Source organism: Culex pipiens, chromosome 3, assembly GCF_016801865.2.
Source record: "Culex pipiens pallens isolate TS chromosome 3, TS_CPP_V2, whole genome shotgun sequence".
In the NCBI taxonomy this organism is placed as follows: Eukaryota; Metazoa; Arthropoda; class Insecta; order Diptera; family Culicidae; genus Culex; species Culex pipiens.
The window spans coordinates 71,842,649-71,865,896 of record NC_068939.1 but is presented as its reverse complement, the minus strand read 5'-3'; the positions used below and the strand labels follow the sequence as shown (position 1 = coordinate 71,865,896).

Genomic DNA, 23,248 nt, shown 5'->3' with positions numbered 1-23,248 from the left:
TTAACTTAACGGAATCGTTAAAAGTTAACCTAAACGTGAACGCGAACGGAGCCTACGTTGATCTTAACGAGAACGTGAACGGAACACGTTAATTAACGTCGTTAATTAACGCCGTTAATTAACGCGTTAATCCTTCTGAGGCCCCGACTTTGAGGGCCTGTATATCCCAAATGACAACATTTAGCGGATTACTTCCAATTGGACTTGACTCTATAAGCTCCCGGAAGAGGTATTTGGCCATCGTGGCCACCGGTTCCGGCAACCCGGAACTTCCGGAAAACATATTTTTTACTGGTTTTATCAAGGAACAAGTATTTGAGTAAATTTTTCAAACGGATTTATTTTGTTAATCTTAACATTGCCTGTTTTGGGTCGATTCAGGCCAACTGTGGCCACTCCAGAATCGGTTCCAATGTACCTTGTACTCAGTTCCGAAAACTGCCTTATTGAAACCCCCTACATGTAACATGTTGAACTCTGTGAAATTTAAAGCTTTCATCTGTCATGGTCATGCCTATGTTTGCTGGCCCAACCGGACCACTCCGGAACCGGCTATCGTTGGCCAACATCCAAGGTTACGCCGTTTTGAAAAGTTGCTACGGAATCATGCCGACGCCTCATGGCCCGACCTTGTATTGAACTTGACCTTGAATATGGAGACAAATTATGTTTACGACCGACATACAAAATTCCATGATTTTTTGTAATGCACTGCCTATTGTTTTCGGTGGTCCAGTTAAAAAACCTACAGTTGGCGTGGGTGGTTTCAGTTAGCATAGTGCAAGCAGACGCAGTCGCAAAGCACTGAATCCAAGTAGGCCAGCTATCCTGCTGCTTGTCACAGTTCTGCCGTCTCAACTTCCACCGTAACCATGGAAACCACGCTGGTTACCATGAAAACACAAACACCCACCCACCCCACGATAGGCTGCTTGGGTTGGGCTGCATGGTGGTTTCCATGGTTACGGTGGAAGTAGAGACGGCAGAACTGTGACAAGCTGTCAGTCAGATCTTAACTTCAGGGAATCCTTGCATGACCCAGGACATCCAAACACATTAACAAAGAAGTCTACCATGCTCACTGAAGCTATTCGGGTATGTGCCGGGGTCAAAAACCGTCAACCTCTGGCTTGTCACGACTTTAGACCCGCAGATCTTAACTCCAGGGAGTCCTTGGAAGACTCAGGACTTTCCAACACATTAGCAAAGTAGTCTACCATACTCTCTGAAGCTATTCGGGTATGTCCCGTGGTCAAAAACTGCCGACCTCCTGCTTGTTATGGCGGTAGACTCACCGGTCTTAACTCCAAGGGGTTCTCGGATGACTCAGAACATCCCAATAAATTGTTACAACAATGCACTGTAACCTATCATACTACTGAAGCAGTCTGGGTAGTATCCGTTGTCCGTTGTCGACTTGTTTCTTTGGTAAGCCTGTTGCAAAACATTCCCGGATGTTTCGGATGAACTAGAACATCCTAGGTTTTCCAAAACTATGCTAAAATGTGTTAATAACAAAATTAAACGAATTACAATTGATACATTTTGAAAATTATCCTCAACTTAAGTCATGGACATTCTTTTTTTAAACGATTCTCGATTTAAACAGCCCCATTTTGTTGTGTTAATCAAGTATATGGTGTACATTGGAACCGATTCTGGAGTGGCCACAGTTGGCCTGAATCGACCCAAAACAGGCAATGTTAAGATTAACAAAAAAAATCCGTTCGAAAAATTTACTCAAATACTTGTTCTTTGATAAAACCAGTAAAAAATATGTTTTCCGGAAGTTCCGGGTTGCCGGAACCGGTGGCCACGATGGCCAAATACCTCTTCCGGGAGCTTTTAGAGTCAAGTCCAATTGGAAGTAACCCGCTAAATGTTGTCATTTGGGATATACAGGCCCGCAAAGTCGGGCCTCAGAAGGATTAACGCGTTAATTAACGGCGTTAATTAACGACGTTAATTAACGTGCTCCGTTCACGTTCTCGTTAAGATCAACGTAGGCTCCGTTCGCGTTCACGTTAATTTTAACGATTAACGGACGCGTTAACGTTAATTAACGTTTAACAGCACTGGAAATGAGACTTAAAATATCTTTACAATATTCGACATGGATTGAATATTAAGAACCTAAGTTATTACAGAAGAAAAACATTAAAAAATTTAATGAAAATATATAAACTCGCTTCACCATAGTCAGTCGATAGAAAACGGGATTAGAGTGATACAAATAATAGCTCAGAAGTACAAAATTTCATGCTTGCTATCAGCAAAAGTATTAGTTAAAAAGATAAAAATAACAAAATAAATCAGCATTAATAAGAATCTTGAATAATGGTAAACGATTCTTTAATTTTTCGAAAAATGAAGAGTGCAAATTTAATAAGCAAGGAATGGTATGGAATCCTATGGAGTATGGAATTCTTCAAAAAGAAGTTTACATAACATTTTTAAAAGTTTACTATGAAAACGAAAATGTTGATTAAAAGAATAATTCTAATATTATCAAAGTCTCACAGTTACGGATTTTTTTTAGGAGAAAATATAAATTATTTTCAAATAACAATTTATATGTATTTTGAATACAATCTAAAAAATTATGATCCTTTCAGTAGAACAAATTTCATATAAAATGTAAAATTAGCTAATTCGTGCTCCGTATTTAGTGAAAATTCAAATAAAATAAATATTTCTATAAACAAAAATTGTTTTAATGAATTTTAGGCGAAATTAAAACTTTGTATCAATTTTACCCAAAATTTATATGTATTGCTTTAAAAAACTTATAAACTTTATTAACTTATTTAACTTATTTAATATGAACATAAAAACTATAACAGCAACCTTAGTAAAGTGGTACATTTGACTTAAAAAGTAAAATTTGCACACTTTAATCCGATTTTAACAAAAAGAATTGTGTCACGCCAGAACTTAAAATAAAAATTTCCAACTTAACTAAATTTTAAAACACTGTTATAAGCTGTAAAATATTCCAAAAATATGTTTAAATCCTATTCCCACGGTTTACGGTATCAAATTCCAGTTAAAATGTTTTTAGAAGCTGTTTTCGAAGGTTAAAGTGCCGTTAAGTTCCAAATTTGAGCTCATTATGAAAACGTTTGTATAAGAAATATCAAAATGTATGGAGAAAAGCAACTGCTGCATATTTTTAAGGTTTTTTACTGTCTTTGATTTCAGGGGGTAGCCCCGAGAAAGCCCGTATTTGGACCACCCTAATACAGAGGCATCGATATGCTCACATTAAGTGCTTGATGGCAATACATGAAGTTCGCCTGATTGTTCTGAACGAGAAAATAAATCTAACATCAGAGTAACGTCATGATTCGAAATCCGGACACTTAGTAGCATATCATTTTTGTTATAGCTGGCAAAAAATCATGTAATAAGTTGGAAATGTAGTAACATCATAAGGATGTAGTATAAACCGTCAGTTTCAAGAAAATGCGTGCAAAATATGTCTTTTCTAACAATTTTTCATCAGAATTTGAAAATTAAAATGACTTGTTGTGCTTCGAATTCCGGACACTGATAAAAGCTGATTCGAAATCCGGACACTTTTGCTTCGAATTCCGGACACTCGATTTTGCTTATGAATCGCACAAATTTGGACTGAAATGTTAGTGAATGGCATTCTTTAGGTCTCAAATAAGCTGTTAACATTAAAACAATCGATATTTTATATAAAAATTTGCTTAAATCTAAGGAAATCAAAACCATAAATTTCTGCTTTGCCTTCCCGGTGCTTCGAACGCCTATGAAATATTTCAAGTGAAATGTTTCGCATTTTTGGTAAACTTATAATTTTATTGTTTTCCAAGTTGTTTTCAATTGTTTTGGCATTAACTACAGCGTTCAAACAAACTTTAAATGAAAGTTGATGTTGGAATTCATCAAATAACACAGTTTTGACATTCATAATGCGAACTTATATCCAAATAATTGATAAAACAAGATGAAGTGTCCGGGTTTCGAAGCGTCCGGGAATTCGAATCATGACGTTACTTTTTTTTTTTTTTACTTTTCTTAATTTGATTTGGTTAACCACGGTGGATTTTCTTGAAATAATTCGAACTGTCAAAAATCCACCAAAGCATCCACAGGCAAGGGAATGGTGGAAAGAGAGGAACCACAAATCCGTATAAATAATTTCAAGATTTTTCAGGTGTAAACCGAAAACGCGATCAAAAATTAAAGTGGAAGAATAAGGCTTTTAACTGCTAATTTAATTGTCGGTGAACAGGATGCCGCACTGTTTAATCATTTTCTGACGTCCATTCAATTTTGCAGTCCAAACCCAGTCATTGAATTGGAAAAATAAAATCTTTTTCAAATTTTCTTTTGTTGATTTGTGTGCACCTACGACGAAGACCGAGATTGTTTACTTTTTGCTCTTTGGTCTGACAGTCTTGGTCTGACAGATTTGGTCTGTCAGCTTTATCATGGATTTTGGTCTGGTCTAGGCGAGGGATAGGACACAGCACCTTCCTGTCCACAGGTAGATGCTTTGGTGGATTTTTGACAGTTCGAATTATTTCAAGAAAATCCACCGCGGTTAACCAAATCAAATTAACAAAAGTACTCAGATTCCCTCTTGATAGTTTAGCAAAAAGCAAATGAAATATTTCTTGATTGATTTATTTGCAGCGGCACTGTTGAAATATTCTCCCTTTAGGCTGCTCAAAACGTGTAAAACTTTCAAAAAATCTCTCAAAAAAAGACAAAAATCTAAAAAAACTTAATTAACTTAAACTAAATAAAGAGAAAAAAAACTCAACATACCAGCATTAAAAATCGTAACAGAACGAAACGAAAATCAAAAGAAACTGAATCCTTCCATTTCCGCCCGGGGACATCGCGGTCGTCGTACTATCTCGTCCCAAAAAACGTGGTAGAAAATTGCACATCGTTTTTTTTTTGTTGTTTCCGTTGTCGGGTTGAGGATCTTCCTTGTGTCCGGTTGGTTGATGACGATTTACGATGACTTTTGCTGCTGCTGCTGCTGTTTTGATACTGGTTTGTAGTTTGTTTGTTTGTTAAGCACTTTTGCGCGCGCAAGTTTTTTTTTTCTCTAGTAGTACATCTCTCCTGACCTAGCCCAGCCTCCACGGACCACGTGGTCAAAGTCGCACACGTGTGGGGGTGGCACGGTTTGGTTGAGTGATGCTGTTGAGTTTCTCAGTTGATCGATGTTCGACGGACCGGGGACTTATAACGTGTTGGGGTCGGCACCGTTTAGCACCTTGATGTACGGCTTCAGCGTTTCGATCTCATCGGTCAGCTGGAGCGCGTCTATACAGCCCCGGAAGTAGTCTGTCGTGAAGCACTGCTTTCTGCGGAGAGAAGGGGGGGTGGAACAGGGGGTTAGAAATTGTAATGTTTTGTTGAAATGTATTGAAATCCCGCGGTTAGTAAGCAAAATGTTATCTTAAGATTATATTTGATGAACCAAACTCTTTCTTTCAGCGCAAAAACGCTGTCCCAAGCAATTTCATTAAAATCAATCAGACCCACTTGAAACCAATCGCGCGAGATTTCGCGTAACGGTTTTGCGTCGTCGTCTTGGACTAATTTATTCTGTCAGCTCAGCCAGCAGCGCTCCAAACATGCGAAAAAAAATGGCAAATCTCGTTTATTCTGGCCGCCGAAGGGAGAGCTGGATGTTAATTTGTGTGCGTGGTGGAAAATTCCTTCGCGCAAACTAAACGCAAACGATCGGCCCGACTTGAGGCAGCCGCCACCATGTCTACCCAGTTCGACTTCTGGCCACGACCACTTAAAAACCGACGTATAACGTTGAAGTTCAAACTAGGCCTGAGGTTGCGAGTTTGCTAGCACGATCTTGCGTGAATGTTGTGGGTGATGCGATTATTCTTAAAGCTATATTTACATGATTTTACAAAAAATTATAACAAGTGCCGTTTGATGGAGACGCACGCTATTTCAACAAGCAAACTTGCTGATTTCAAACGTAATTACAACTCAACCATTTTACAGCTGGTTTTCCTTTGATTAAGATTGATTCTCCAAGAAAATTGTCCCAGCTACCTCAACGCCTCTCTACCTTCGCAAACTAATTAAGTTTGCACACACGAGAACGAACGAAAGTGGCCACAGAAACAGGTCCGCGGGCATTATTCCGCAGCGATTAGTCGGTCGGTCGGCAAGCTTGAAACGAGCAGCAGCTGCTGGAGTGTAATCGATGAAGACGTGAGTGTGGTGTGCCGACCAACCTCAGGATGCACGGCAGAAATAAGTTGTTCCAGCCGCCTGGGAACGGGTTCGGACGGGCCTCACGCGCGTGGATTTCTTCTGTCTCTTATCTGTACTTGGGGCTTGCTCTTACATAAATTTCCAGTTCTTTTCCTTGTTGCACGCGGTGTACCGCCTTGGTGGGATTCGATTTGCTCAGGGGTTTGTAAACGCATATTTTGATCTCGTTTGCACTCGTTATCTGGTTCGACAATTTGTGCACTTTTGAACCATCGTGTAAGGAATTGCATTTTGCAGAATTGCTGAAATTGAACCACCATGCGTCCCCATCGACGATTGTGCACTTTTGGTGCAAGGTTTAAAAAAAGGCCATTGTTTTTCCTCAAACTCAAACACGTAATAGTACTTTTCCAGCAAACCGAGGCGTGTTGATATATTTAAATAAAAACATGGGGCAGAAATTTCATTTCATTTGATTATTTCAAATACTAATATTTAAAAAAAACATATTTTTAATTTCATTTATTCAGTTTCATGATAAAATATCAATCCGCAGCAGAGAAATAGAGTAAATTTAATACATTACAGTTCAGTTCAAAGAGGGAGTTTAATGTATTTTGGTGGAAAGGGAACAACATCTAATTGGAGAAATAACAGAAAAAAACCTAAAAAACATCAACTATCTATGACATTGAAAATCTCTAAGAGCAATTCTCTACGAAATCGGTCTTTTTGCTTCAATTTTAATTTTTGTATTTTTTAATCCGACTGAAACTTTTTTGGTGCCTTCGGTATGCCCAAAGAAGCCATTTTGCATCATTAGTTTGTCCATATAATTTTCCATACAAATTTGGCAGCTGTCCATACAAAAATGATGTATGAAAATTCAAAAATCTGTATCTTTTGAAGGAATTTTTTGATCGATTTGGTGTCTTCGGCAAAGTTGTAGGTATGGATACGGACTACACTGGAAAAAATAATACACGGTAAAAAAAAATTTGGTGATTTTTTTATTTAACTTTTTATCACTCAAACTTGATTTACAAAAAAACACTATTTTTAATTTTTTTTATTTTTTGATATGTTTTAGAAGACATAAAATGCCAACTTTTCAGAAATTTCCAGGTTGTGCAAAAAATCACTGACCGAATTATGAATTTTTTAATCAATACTGATTTTTTCAAAAAATCGAAATTTTGGTCGTAAAAATTTTTCAACTTCATTTTTCGATGTTAAATCAAATTTGCAATCAAAAAGTACTTCAGTGAAATTTTGATAAAGTGCACCGTTTTCAAGTTATAGCCATATTTAAGTGACTTTTTTGAAAATAGTCGCAGTTTTTCATTTTTTTAAATTAGTGCACATGTTTGCACACTTTTGAAAAAAATATTTTCAAAAAGCTGAGAAAATTCTCTATATTTTGCTTCTTCGGACTTTGTTGATACGACCTTTAGTTGCTGAGATATTGCCATGCAAAGGTTTAAAAACAGGAAAATTGATGTTTTCTAAGTCTCACCCAAACAGCCCACCATTTTTTAATGTCGATATCTCAGCAACTAATGGTCCGATTTTCAATGTTAATATATGAAACATTTGTGAAATTTTTCGATCTTTTCGAAAACATTATTTTCAAAATTTTCAAATCAAGACTAACATTTCAAAAGGGCGTAATATTGAATGTTTGGCCCTTTTGAAATGTTAGTCTTGATTTTAAAATTTTGAAAATATTTTTTTCGAAAAGATCGGAAAATTTCACAAATGTTTCATATATTAACAATGAAAATCGGACCATTAGTTGCTGAGATATCGACATTAAAAAATGGTGGGCTGTTTGGGTGAGACTTGGAAAACATCAATTTTCTTGTTTTTAAACCTTTGCATGGCAATTTCTCAGCAACTAAGGGTCGTATCAACAAAGTCCGAATAAGCAAAATATAGAGAATTTTCTCAGCTTTTCAAAAATATTTTTTTTAAAAGTGTGCAAACATGTGCACTAATTTTAAAAAATGAAAAACTGTGACTATTTTCAAAAAAGTCACTTAAATATGGCTATAACTTGAAAACGGTGCACTTTATCGAAATTTCACTGAAGTACTTTTTGATTGCAAATTTGATTTTACATCGAAAAATGAAGTTGAAAATTTTTTACGACCAAAATTTCGATTTTTTGAAAAAATCAGTATTGATTAAAAAATTCATAACTCGGTCAATGATTTTTTGCACAACCTGGAAATTTCTGAAAAGTAGGCATTTTATGTCCTCTAAAACATATCAAAAAATAAAAAAAATTAAAAATAGTGTTTTTTTGTAAATCAAGTTTTAGTGATAAAAAGTTAAATAAAAAAATCACCAAATTTTTTTTACCGTGTATTATTTTTTTCCATTGTAGTCCATATCCATACCAACAACTTTGCCGAAGACACCAAATCGATCAAAAAATTCCGTCAAAAGATACAGATTTTTGAATTTTCATACATCATTTTTATATGGACAGCTGCCAAATTTGTATGGAAAATTATATGGACAAACTAATGATGCAAAATGGCTTCTTTGGGCATACCGAAGGCACCAAAAAAGATTCAGTCGGATTAAAAAATACAAAAAAAAATCGAATGACCGAAATCCTAGAGAACTGCTCCTAACAAAAATTTAGTCTTTAAAAATAAAGAAATTATTTATGATTTTGCAAAAAGGCCTCAACAAATTTCTGATAACAATCAACAATCGACGATCAACCACTAAAATTTAACTACTTAATATGAGGCTGGCTCTGATATGACTCCTCCAAACTTCAAGTCAGCACTTATTTCGTCGCTTGTGTGCTATTTTGTGAAACGTTCTTTTTTTTACAGTGGATGCGTCTAATGACGCAATCTAAGATTTGTTTTGGGGAAAAAAACAATTTCAGTTACTCAAAAGTAGACTTCTTTGAGCGAACTGTTTGTTCCTAATACACATTCAATATATTTTATCGAATTGCATAGCTCTTTTTTAACCCAAAATTCTTCTTTTGACCGAATCTTAGCAAAGCTAAACCAAAATAGTAGTTTATGCAACAAGTTTCAAAAAGAGGATTTTTTCAGCACGAGTCGTACATTTATCCAACGAGGTTCACCGAGTTGGATAAATACGAAGTGTGCTAAAAAAATCAAGTTTTGCAACGAGTTACATACAACATTTTTTGCAATTCCAAAAAACACACACTGAGTGAAATTTTATGTCAAATTTTCATGTATTTTGTCAATAAATCGTTCAAATCAAAAAAAATGTTGAAAAGTGTTACTTTTCGAAACAAGTGCTAAAAAGTTCAACTTTTCAGCACCCATTTGAGTGCTGAAAAGTAGAACTTTTCAGCATTTATTTTGAAACGTGTTGCTATTCGATTCTGTTATTTTTAGTACAGAAAAGTAGGCTATTTCGTCGTTCAAGAATGACAGGAAAACTTTTTTCAATTTTCAATTTAATATTTTTCATCAAAATTTGTATCTATGTAACGATTTAAAATAATGAAATCTTGCAAAATATTGACTAAATAAGGTCTACAAGCCATTGAACGGGAGAAGAGTTTTTTTTCTTCATAAATCTGCTTCTTTTATTGTTCCGTTACTGCAGATAAAAGGCTGGCAAACACTCAAATTTCAACCAATAAATTCAGTTTAAGAAGCAAAAAAATCGTTTTTCAATTTGTAAAATTGTGTAAGAAATCAAAAAATTTTAAAAACTCAAGCTGGCCAAACTGTAGCGATTGTTTTGGTGTGCCTTTTAAAAGTCCAGTTTCACGATATTTAGGGTAGAGTAGTCATCAATGAGACACGGGGAACAATGATAAAATGGCTCTCACAAGTCGTAGTTTCAACCAATCAGGCTCATATTTGGGGGAAAGGTGTGTCTACTGGATGAACGTCTGCAATATTAGTGGCTTTGGTTATGGACGCTCCCTTGAAAAGTAATTCATAAATGTTTGATTATGGGGTGTAAAAGTAAATTATGGACAAAAATTACTTTTTCGCTCGTAGGCTGCCATTTACACCAAAACTAATTTCTTCAAATTTCTTTCGACGTTCCATAGGGATTAAGTTGGGCTACAATGTCCTTTCATTAGATTTGGCCAAAATTAAGAACATACCCAGAATCCAGGGCTGTCTCATTGTTCCCCACTCATTTCAGCCCATGGGTAACAATGAGACACTTTGATTTTTCTTCAATAAACTTTTCAAAATCGATGGAAATCTTTCAAAACATGAATTAAAAGTGATTTTTGGCATATTTATAGAGTTTAAACTTCATTTAACCAAAAATACTAAGTTATTTGTTATTAATATATGGATTTTACAAAATTTCAATACTTTTTAGTGTAACTTTTGTTATTAAAAGTTTCATGTTGGCAAAATTGCTCTAAAATGTTCAAGGCAAGTCACCTGCAATGGTACAATACAAAAACATGATGTTTTGCTAGAAAAATGTTGATTTTCGTAAAGTGTCTCATTGTTCCCCAGCTGTCTCATTGTTCCTGCCAAGTGCGTCTACAATGAGACAATTGAATAACTCTGGCTGTAGACGTCAGATTGATCTCATGTTTGGGTCAATGTTAGAACAAATTAAAAGAAAGAAAATGCAACAAAAAGCTCTTTTAAACATGCTTATGAAAAAAAAAAAATACAAAAATCGTTGAAGTTTAAAAACCGAAAGTGTCTCATTGATGACTACCCTACCCTACCCGAAACGCTTTATTTTCATTTCAGGGGATGCACAGGTACAATATTGATCATTCACATGACATTTCTTTGTAGGAAAAGCAATCATCTTTCCAAATATGTAAAAACAATGGGAGATTTCTTCTTTTAATTTGCCTCTACAGCCAGAACGCTGTAAAAAACTTCAAATTCACTTCATATGATCGAATTAAGCTAAAACTAATTTTGTTGTCTTATTTTGTATCAATAGCTAAATAACGTCACGTCGTGATTCGAAATCCAGACACTTAGTAGCATATCATTTTAGTATTAGCTGGCAAAAAATCATGTAATAAGTTAAATATCATCACGATGTTATATTAAAAAGTCAATTTCAAGAGAAATCATGCAAATTATGTATTTTCTAACAATTTTTCATCAGAATTTTTGAATTAAAATTACTTGATGTGCATCGATTCTCGTACACTGAAAGAAGCTGATTCGAAATCCGGACACTTTTGCTTCGAATTCCGGACACTCGTTTTCTCTTACGAATCGCGCAAATTTGGATTGAAATTTTAGTGAACGACATTCTTTAGGTTTCAAATAAGCTGTTAACATCAAAACAATCGATACTTTGTATAGAATTTTACTAGAATTTCAGGAAATCAGAACCATAATTTTCTACTTTGCCTTCTCGGTGCTTCGCACGCCTCTGAAATATTTCAGTGAAATGTTTCTCATTTTTGGTAAAGTCATATTTTTATTTTATTTTATTGTTTTGCCATTGACTACAGCGTCCAAACCAATTTGAAATGAAAGTTGATGTTAAAATTAATCAAATAACACAGTTTTGACAATTATTTTGCAAACTTATATTTAAATAATTAATAAAACAAGATGAGGTGTCCGGATTTCGAAGCGTCCGGGAATTCGAATCATGACGTTATGCCCCAAACTTCTGGGAAATGATTTAGACTATGGTGTCCAATTTACCCGGGTTTAAAACTTCCCGGGAAAAGGAAATAATATCCCGGGATGTTCATGAAAAACATTTACCAATAATTTTGTTAAGTTTTTAGAGCTTGAAATCATAGAATTTATTGCTAACCATTAACTGATGATAAGCTAGCCTAAAATCTGAACAAAAACTGTAGTTTTTAGACAGCATAAAAACAAGTTAAATTGAAAATTTGGATGTACTTTCGATTTTAAATTGATTAATATAAAACAAAAATAAATAACCGTTTGTTTATTCATATGATTAGTAAATCATTGATAAAAATGTGTCTTCGAAAATGCCTGAAAAATTAAACAAATAAAGAAAAAAGGAAACAAAGAATATGACATCCAGTCAATGAAAATGTTTGTATAAAACAAGCTAAACCTGACAAACATCGCCTTGTCTTTTTTCGTTTCTTGCTTGTTTGCTTATTCAGCCTATTGTGACCAAAATTTGATTTTACGCAACTTTTCACATACAATCTGCAGATTTTCCGGAATCGGTACCAGAGTGGCCAAAGTTGTCACTTTTTGACGTCAGAACCATCTTTGGACTTATACGAACTCAACGCAACAAAGAGCACCTCGATCCGACGCTCCGTATTGAACTGATTCGGGTTCGAAAAAAACCATCGACATTTTTGTATATATATATATAGATTAGAATTTGCTGTTTTGTAAAAGAAATATTTTACAAATTAAATATCTTTTATCTCCACTCCCGCCAACTGGGTCAAATTAGGACTACAATTTTAATATGGACAGAAGATTTATCAGCATTTTATTTGGAAATCGGCGTACTAACTCTGTTATTTTGTTTTTGATTCAACCGAAATCAATCAAAAATACTAAAACATTGTGTAAAATTCTTTATTATTTAAAAACTGTCTCAATTCCTTAGATTTTCCAGATTCATCCCAGCTAAGGAAAAATAACAATATATGAAAAATTATTTCAATTTTTTTAATGTAAATATACAAAATCTTTTAAAAATACATAAAACTACATAGACAATACTGAATAAAGGTATTTTACGGATCTGTACAATACAGTTTTAACAATTTGAAAACATCATCTTTTCCTTCACTCTCTTCTGGCAGCACGATCAGCTTGCTTGGTTTCATAAGCGTCGAGACGCTTGCCTCAATCTTTACTGCAGGAGCAGCAAGTGCTCCTGTGATAAATCTGATCAACTACAGTCGACTCCTCGGTCGACTCTCTAGCTGTCGATCTTCTCGATATCATTATTGCCCCATGTACACAGCAAATAAAGTAGTAATCCAGCTGCGTGTAAAAGGCCTGGGTGTAAAATAAATTTTGCATTATTTTATGAAATTCTGTGTAATATTACACTCTGAAATATGTAGCTCATAAGTATGGGAAACCTACTTGACCGAAATGTCAAGCTCATACATGCGTTTATGGGCTAAGGCGCCAGTCCTTACTGTTGGTGCTGGGTTTGAATCCCGTTGATTGCAACTTTTTTTTTGTGTTTGCAAAATTTGTACATGCAGTGTGTAATAGGGGAAATCTACCCTTTCCAATCAAACACCTATCTTCGTCATATGGAGAGTTTGATGCTCGATTAAAGCTCCAAAAATACTATTTGGGCTATAAACTTACCAGCAACAGCACCGCCTCGAGTAAGCACGCAAATGTATGCCACTTACTGGAAAAAAAGATCACATTTAATTCACTTTTGATCATAATTTGTATTTTGCGAGAACACTTCTCATCATTTTGTTGGCACACACAATGACACACACGAGAATCCCTCAAACGCTTAATGAATATCGCCAAAATTAACTTTTCACTTTCGCTTACTTTTTCACGGCGCTTAAGATATGAAATTGCTTCCAACTACCGGCAACATGTTCTTTTGATCATTAGTAAGGCACTCACTTGAAGAATAATCCCGAAAAATGTAATAAATTAGCAAGCGCCATCAAAAAAACAAACGCGCCAAGTCGTTTGACGTTTCAATTTTCACTTTGCATTCCAATCGAAGGCTGAAGAAAACCGAGCGAGAGACGAAGGCAAAAAAGAACAAAGGCTGGCCGTCAACACCACCAGCAGCACAGCCAGCGATGCCAGGAAACTTTCCCTATAAATGCTACTTTTCGTGAGTGTTCGTTTGAACTGTCAGCGCAAATGGCAACACTCGACAGAGTGTTGGAAGAAAAAAGAACTAAGCCGATATTAGAAAAATGGGCGTGGCCCAATGCATTCGCCTCGATTAGAATACCCTTGGGATTTTTTTTTGTTAAATGCTTGGTAAAAAAAATAGAATAACTTTTAGTGAAAGTGAAAATAAACAGAAATGTTCACAAAAACTTGCTCTACTCGTTGGTGTACTTGGTTTTAGTAAAATTCAAGGGAGACTCTAGATTATCCAGCATCATTCAAACACGACCGCTTATTAGGATTAAAATGGGTAGATTTCCCCTAATAAATGTTTATTTTGACGAAGGTGACAGTCCCTATGTCTGCCTGTGTGGATCAATCGGACCGCGCACTGGACTCACAATCCAGAGGTCGCCGGTTCGAAAATTCTAAGTGTAAATATAGGTATTCGGTGCCCTCTCCCCGTGCCCATACCTTCACACTTAGGAGACCCGGGAGGCGGAGTCTTGTCGCAAAAAGAACGATACACGCCTGTGGATCCGTTGACGAAACCGCAAGGTTTAAGAGGGCCACATTATAAGGTGTTACGTCGATTCCGTTTTTCCGACAGTCCCTTGGATTCTATTTGCTTTAAAAGTCTATTCCGGTTGTCAATAATGTCTCTTTCTCATGGCTTGCATAGACACTTTTCTTTGAGAAACGAAGCTTTGAAGGGTGTTTGACATTTATTTGTTTTTGTTTGCTGGACTTTGCCATGATTCTCTCCCATAGCTGGTAGATAAACTGATGCTTCTTTTCCTCGGCAGTCCCTTGGATATTGACAACCAGAGAGTCGACTGTATGAAAACTATGAAAAATACACAATCCCAAAGCTTACCTCAAAGACACTTAAGAAGACGATACTTGTATTACATGGAAACGCATGGTGGTTCAAATTGGCATCTACTTCGAATTCGTACATATTCACTATGCTGCCTGATGAAAATTGTTAGTAATGATCCCAAATCCCACAAAGATTTTTTTTTCGGTTTGACTCAAAGTTATAGAGTGGGAGAAACTCACTTGCAGAAGGACAGAATCTGCGGCTCGCGGAACAACGAGTAGCAGTCTTCGCATATCCGATCCAGCCGGTAGAAGATCTGCTTGTTGAACTGTCCCTTGCAGTCGATCTCGAAGAAGGAGCTCCGCTTGGCAACACTGTGGTGGGGTAACGCGACGGTGGCCAGTGGTACCAGTGCGATTATCAGTGCCAGCGAGAGCGCAAAGTTGCGGGAACACATCTGAAAGAGTTGAATTAAAAATAAATAAATTATTAGTGGAAATTTTTTTGGCCGGCGAGCACGGTGGCACGTGTGCGGGAAAAAACTAGGTGTAAAACAGCATTTTGCTTTATAGTCACACTCCGTGTGTGAACCCGCCGCCGAAGCAATTAATTCTAACAAGCGGCTTATTTAAAAAACTGTCAAAAAGATTTTAAAACGCGCAAAATGTGAGCGGTTTTTCGTGATTTACAGTGTTGCTATTTCGCACGACGGTGATAAATAGTTTGGCGGCGGCAGTCTCAGAGGATCCAACCGGCAGCAGCCAGCAGCAGTGTGGCCAATGCCGCGTAAATTATGTCATTTTCCATAAGTCTCGTGAGACTTTGGTGACACACACAGCGTAAAGTTTAAATTTATGGTCGTTTTTTTTACGATCTCCTTTTCGACCGATGAAGATCGCAAAACACACACGACCAGAAGGTGTGTCACATGTATCAGATGTCCTGGGAGACCTGGGTTAATTTCAGCGAAAAAATAAATAAAGCTCACCCAGGTAGGGACCTTTAAACCTGATTGGGGGAGCCCTCCTGCAGGGAGATTTCGTGGAAATCGCGAAAATGTAAATATAGTGGTAGCGCAGCGAAGTCGCCGCAGGGAGTCTTCCCACGGTCATGATTAACCTTTGAAGGAACACTGAAACTTGATAGTATAAAGATAACACTTTTTAAAGCTTTTTCCATAATCTTTTAATCCTCTTAGTCAAACTCACGCAACGCAAAATAATAACGTTGAAAAAAATATTCAAAATTGTTTTCAAATTATAATTCTTTTATAAACTTTCAACCTTAATCTAAAAACAGTTTTAAGTAAACATCCACAAAAAGAACATTAATCTTAAAAGTGGACCATATTTTCCCTCCATCTGCCAGTTGAAAATATAGACAAATCTGGATATTTTGCAACTGGAAGCATCCAAATTGGTCAATTCTACCAAAAATTATGAGATTTTTAAGAAAAAAAAATGGGGGTCAAATGACTACCCGAGCGTTTGAGTGTTAATAAAAAAATAAAATTTTCATTTATTCTTAGAACTAGTAAGAAAATAGCGACACTAAAAAAATACTTATTTTTTATCACAAAAACTTAATTTTGATAAACTTTACCTCCTTCGATTTTGTGAAAACGTTTGAGCTATAAAGTATAACGAAAATTTTATGTTTCATCAATTTATGACTTTTTTAATGATGATTTTTAGAAAAAGGTTTGAAATTTTCACCAAAAAAATCTTAGTATGGAATGTAAAACATAAAAAGTAAGTGTTAACAGCTTTATTTGAATAAAAAAATTATGATAGTTTATACAACAAGTTGCAAAAAGCAGATTATTTCAACACGAGTCGTACATTTATCCAACGAGGTTTACCGAATGGGATAAATACGGTGAGTGCTGAAAAAATCATGTTTTGCAACAAGTTGCTTACAACATTTTTGCAATTCCGAAATACGCCTTTTTTAATGGAATATTATGTCTTTCATCCATGTGTTAAGTAAAATCACTGTGCAAACCAAAAAATATTGAAAAATGTTACTTTGCAATACTGGTGTTGAAAAGTTCAACTTTTCAGCACACATTTCAGTGCTGAAAAGTATAACTAAGCACTAGTATTGAAAGGTTTTATTTTTCCATTCTGATATTCTTGGTAAAGTAGGCCGTTTCGTTTCTTCAGAAAGGCAGGATAAGTTGACAGTTTCACAGTAGAATTCTGGAGTTTTTTTTGAAAAGGATTAATAAACCAAATTTTCAGTTTTTGCTTTTTGGGTGTTTTTTAATACCCCTGACTCAGGGCGGTTCTAAAAACACACAAAAAGCAAAAACTGGAAATTTGGTTTATTGGACCTTTTCAAAAAAAAAACTCCAGAATTGCAAAAAAAAAGATTTTTTCCTGTTGAAAAGAATACACAATCTAAGAGTTTTTATTATGAAAAAAAACATTACTTTAACTTCTATAGTTAAATATTTAATTCAAATGTTAGCAAAACCACACAGAAATTCTGAATGTTCAGAAATAAAAACAAAATAAACAAAAAAGTTAAAATATGACACAAAGTAGTAAATATAGATAAAAGAAATCTTGATCGAATAAGAACCAATAATTCCAGAAATATTTAGTAAAACGCTGAAGTTTTTTACACCATTTCTATGCTTCTAACTGCTGACGAACCCTTCCCGATTCGTTTTTGCGATCGTACAGTCATCCCACATATTCGGAACGGTTTCCAGATCGGCCAATGTTCAAAAAATCATAGCAAATCGATAATTGAACTTAATGATTCGCTTTTACCTTCATTTGAAAGCTTTTCTTGCGATCTTTCGAATGCTGTATCGAACATCTGCAAATTTCAACTTTTATATGAAGATTTTGAAGAATTACTTTGACCCTTGAAATCCACAAATTCGGAACACTTTTTTCTTACGAATGTAAACAAACTTTGGATCTCTCCAGGAGTACATATTTATTACCAAATAATGACTTCACACACTGAAACCAATAAAACTCAAGCTTAGTAATGTTTTATACATGGTTTGATAACATTTTTGTGAAAATATCGGTTAAATTCAGGTGTTCCACAATTGTGGGAGGCACAATAACATCCCACAATTGGGTACTAAAGCCCTATGTACATTTTTATGTACAACGGTAAAAAACACGATTAAAAACCATTTCTGATCACTTTTTTTCATTTTAATGCAAAAAATTATTTTTGACAAGACAACATTTTTTCGATGGATCAACTATGGTCCCCTTGGAACGAGCTGTCATGTAGGAGCTTTTCTGTCAAGAAGGACCGCGAGGTCAATTTTTCAAAATTGGTTTAAAAATCCATTTTAAATTCTTTGTGGTCGTACAAAGGTTCATTGTACTCAGAAAAATAAGCTTTATCGCTGTAAACAATAATATCAGCAATCTAAGCTTCATTTTAGGACCCAATTATGAAACAGGCCATTTGGAGGCAGTGTTTTCTGCTCTGGACAAAATAGCCTTGGAATGAAGTTTTTTGTTCAAAAAGTACTACTTTTACTAGTGAAATAGCAAGATAATGTCCAAATGAAGGTTCTAAAAATAGTAAGTTCGACAGAAAAGCTACTATTGGCATGCTATTGACAAATTATCATAAAAGTGTTCCGAATTTGTGGGTGTTCCGAATATGTGGGATGACTGTATGTTATTTTATATCTGTTTTAAAAAATTACGATTTTTTAAGATTTTGCCAGCATTAGAACCCCTCACCGGTTCAGATGCACTGGTATAAATAAAATATGCAAAACAATTTAATCTTTGAATCAGGAAACTCTTTAGGAAATAAACATTCATTTCCATGATGGACCGGAGACGCGTGGTTGCTGCAGCTGCCCAGCACAAATTTGTGCAAAATTTATTCCAATAAACATTAGCGCCGGAGTTCAAAGATCAATTTCATCTAGATTTAACGATATTTGGCCAGACGCGTGTCGGAAATTTCACACGATCTACGATACCGCCTCAAATGTCAAGGACTGACCGACCGGAAGCGTGTGAAAATTGTTCACAAGTTATAGAAGACGTCTCGCCAAAATGGCTCGCAGGTGGAAATCGACGCAGCACATTTATCATGAGCAGCTTGTTGCGAAACCGAAAACTATTCCCCACGTGACTGGGACGAACAAAAACTAAAAAAGTAACAAATTTGAATATTTTTTTTTAGTTTAGTCGAAAACATAGTAATAATGTGTTGTCAAAATTAAAAATAATTAAGTTTTCTGTTTAAAATACGGTTTTATGTTCAAACTTTAACATACAAAATATATTAAAATTAAAAAGAAAATTTCAACGTGGTTCAACTACTAAAAAGACTCACACCTTTTTGCCTGGGTGATGCATAGAAAAAATGCGTAACGTGATTTTCGAATGATCCCACTTTGTTTACATCTACAAAGTAGGATGCTGTTCAAGCACAAGCATGATTTTTTTTTTCTTACTGGTAAATGGGCTGTTTTATAATTAGTAGTATGTGTTTTATTTCATCAAGTTTTTTACTTATTTTTGCTGGGAAATTGTGTGTGTTTTCATGTTTCGATCTGTAAGAAGAGGTTTTTCATTTTCATAGGTGACGAAGAACTGCTGCGAGAGTGTCATTCTGCGATGTCGTAGATAAATTCGCTGGTTGGTTTTGGAATCCTGCAGCTCTTCCTGGCCCAGCGAAAAAAAAGCTAATTCTAGCGAAGCTTATCCTACAAAAAGATAAGATTTTCACAAAACCAGTACGATTCCGAACGGAATTAAATAATTAAGACAGCTTCTGGATGGATACAACCGCATCGACTCCCTTAACAACTTCCATTCATAATTAAAATAAAAATGAATAAATAATTAAACATTTTCGCCTTCAACTTTCTCAAGATTTCTTGACTTCAACTCCAGGTCCCCAAAAGCCTCACATTTTTCATTCTTGCAAACAATCATAAAAATTTTTAATGATCCATAACAATACTCTCTACTTTTGGCGAACAGTGAACTGGTTCCACATTGACAGTTCAAAATTGAGGCCGTTTTGCGAACCACTATTCAGCACCCAGCTTTTTGCGTGTGACAGTTTGCATGTTTTCAAATTCGTTAACCATTGTTTACGTTAATCGGTGGAGCCGCCTGGTGGCCGGTTAATCAACTAAAGCAAACACGATTAATGGCGTTGTCGCACGCCTCTCCAACTAGGAAGAAGCCAGCTTGTCTACGGATTTGAAAAACGATTTCAACGTCGGTGACGGTAATTGGTCCACCAAAAAAAAACTTCCAAAGTCCAAACCATCATGAATATTCAAAACCCAGCACGGCGGCGCAGTTTCCAGAAAAGCAGAACAACTTTTTTCGCGTTCCCCTCACCCTCTAATCTGCGGGATGGTTCCGAAGAGGGGGCAGGGTAGGGTTGGCGGCTGTCCGATGTTTGCCTTTTGGTGGCGACCTGCCGCGAACCGAACACCTGTTGAACATATTTCATTCATGAGAATGAGCGTCTCAGCTTCTTTTGATGTTGCTGTTTTTTTTTTTTTTTGCTTGCTTCTGCGAAAGTCTTCCACTTTGTGCCACCCAAAACGCGTACCACCCGGAGGGTGGTCACTTGAGGGGGGAGGGAGGACAGGAAAAAAACAAGATCTGGCCGCGGCAAGGAAGAAACGACGACGATATATCGCGATATGTACGAAAACAACTTTGTGAAAATTAATGGACATGTTTAATCCGTCGTTTGCATATTCAGAAACGATCCATTTGTTTCACCGTGCGAAAACGGTGTTGGCCACTTTGATATGGAAATTAACGATTCCCCCTTTGGGTTTGGGGGCTGGTGTATACCTGCATTGAGCATGTGACACACACGAGCCCATGTCCCCACAATCAGGCGGGCTATACTTGAATGCAAATTACCGTGAGGAGGTGTAAAACAAGTGTCAATCAGCAGTTTTACATTTTTTGACCCCAAAACGTCTTAGTAGAGTAGTTGGTAAAATTGGTCAAATATCAAATATAACAAAAAGAAGTGGAATTTTCCTTAACAATCTCTAGAATTCAGCTTCATTTTCATCGAAGTCGAACATTTTAAGTTTACTGATTTTTGTAATATTATAAATCACGATAAATAAATCATGGAACATCGAAAAAAAAAACTATAAAAGGCTTGGAAATAAGCAAAATTTTGATGGGATTTTGGGGTAAATATCACTTTTGTCGATAGCTAGAGGATAATCAGTAGGAATTTTGTAGTTTGAACTAGTCTCGATTACCAGAAATGGATGACAATACTTTAAGTTAAATTTAAACTTTCTGTTCAAAATGCAGTACAAAATGCATTTTTTGAGCCACTTAGTTAAAATTTTATTATAAAAAATATGATTCTTCAATGAAAATACTCTTTTAACTAAACTTGATTCCACATAGGAATCAAATTCTTATTTATAAAATATGTATTAAAAATAAATATGCCTTATTATATTGCATTTTTTTTAAATGCAAAATCTCAGATTTTTAACTTACCACATTTAAACTTTTTTTTATTTTCCAACATACCGGGAAAGACTAAATATATTTATAAATTTCCTGGAATTTAAAAAAAAACAAGGCTATACCTTTCCACTGTATTATTTTGATGGTTTTTTTCTTTTCTTAATTGTTTAAAATAACTTTCAAATCAAAAGATTTAGATTTAATAATTTATTTTTGCTCCAAGAATGTCTGAAATATTTGGTATTTTCTATATTCTGGAATAAAATCTGCAAAAAAAAAGTATAAAAATTTAAATTTCGAGCCATAGTGTTTTAAAATGCATTATACGCCTGTTCAGTTGTTTTGTCATCATTGGTTTCCAAAATATCTAAGTATTGACGAAAATTTTATTTTTTGCGAAAAATAAAATTTTTGTGGTGCTGTACATTGGAATTTCATAAAAATTCAAAACATTTTTAAACAAGCCCAAACATGATAAATATGTTTTCAGTTGATTAGACTTCTATTTTCATGAAAATTTTGAAGTTTTTCGGAAAAAAATTTTTTTTGCCCCCTGATTTTTCAGACATAAACTTTGAAAAGTATTTGCAACGGCCTTATGAAGAAAAAAAAGTTATGCATTTTGATATCACTGTTAAAAAATTAAACGTTTATAAATTTATTTCTCTTTTTAGTTGAAAGTGCTTTCAAAACTTTAATTTTAAAATTATTGTAAATTTTCTCTTATTTTAAATTCCAGATTTAGTGAAATTTGATCAAGACTGCTAATGGCGAAATATCGCTTTTTATAAAAACACATATAAAGAAAAATATTATTATTATTGGTTTTTAATTCGATTTTTCGTCTAAAATTAAATATAAATGATGGGTTCACTATATTTTAGACGTATTAAGTAAATTACAGTTGGTTAAAAAATGCATCCCTTCCAAACTCAAAAGGTGTAATTTTCAATACCTAAAGTTATCGAAAAATGATTATTTTACGCAATTCTGATTAAATGCGATGAATAAAAAAATGGATATTATTTAAGACTTTAACTTTTAATTTTCTAGAATTAAAAAAAATCCGTTTTCAAGGTAGGGGAGCTGGGGGTAAGACGGCCACTCTAAGGGAGAAGTCTCATAAAATTTACACAACAGATTATTTTGATCTCAAATTACGTACATATTGTTTTACCAGTAGTCCATTATAGAAATGACAAAAAATAGTTGGTCTAAAAACCAATTATCAATACTATTCAGCAATTTAAAAAAAAAATATATATATATATATTAAAAACGCGGGGTAAGACGGCCACCCATGTGGGGTAAGACGGTCAGTGCTAAAAATTAACCTAATAACTTTGCTAAAGCCGCCCAAATACCTACATGGTTGGTTGAACAGACTTCTCTGAACATCATAACTATTTTGGTTGAAAAAATCAAGTTTCAAATGTAAAGAATAATAATATTTAAAAAAAATCATATTTTGGCTCAGTGAATTTCATATCATTGCGACCACATTTTTATGAAAAACTGTGAATTTTTACTACAAAACAAACACAATTTGATGCAAAATAATTAGTTTATGTATTTCGATTAGAATAAGTGAATCAAAACTATGTAAACAATATTAAATTAGCAATTTTTGAGAAGTTTGATAGGATTTCATACTATTTAATGAGTTTTGCTATATCACAGTAAGGAATGTTGTGTCAACCATTTTGATTAAAAATTGATAGTTTTGTTGAAAATGCTTTTCCTTATCTACAAATATGTCTTAATAGTCAAAAACCCTCAAAAATATAACCTATAACTAAGGCTACAACTGTGCGGATTTTTTCCTTACCATACGAATTTTCGACCCTCTTCGCGGATTTTTAACAGGCTGGATTTTTTTTCTTTCATATGTTAATAGGACCTTTTAAAAAAACACTCTA

At 34.9% G+C, this 23,248-nt stretch overlaps 1 protein-coding gene across 5 annotated transcripts in view; it reads right to left on the bottom strand.

The window, feature by feature from the left end:
• LOC120419515 (ion transport peptide) overlaps positions 1-23,248 on the bottom strand; it is a 74,127-nt gene that overhangs the window by 3,844 nt on the left and 47,035 nt on the right. For 4 of the 5 annotated variants that reach the window (XR_005605734.2, XR_008212412.1, XR_005605735.2 and 1 more), the window contains exons 2-3: positions 15,096-15,313; positions 4,804-5,354 (exon numbers count right to left, since the gene is read on the bottom strand). Coding sequence is in view for 1 of the 5 variants with exons in the window: in XM_052709765.1 (XP_052565725.1) it covers positions 15,096-15,313 (218 nt within the window). In the remaining 4 variants the exon portion in view is untranslated. The remainder of the gene's footprint in view (positions 1-4,803; positions 5,355-15,095; positions 15,314-23,248) is intronic. The other variant, XM_052709765.1, reaches the window with a different exon arrangement.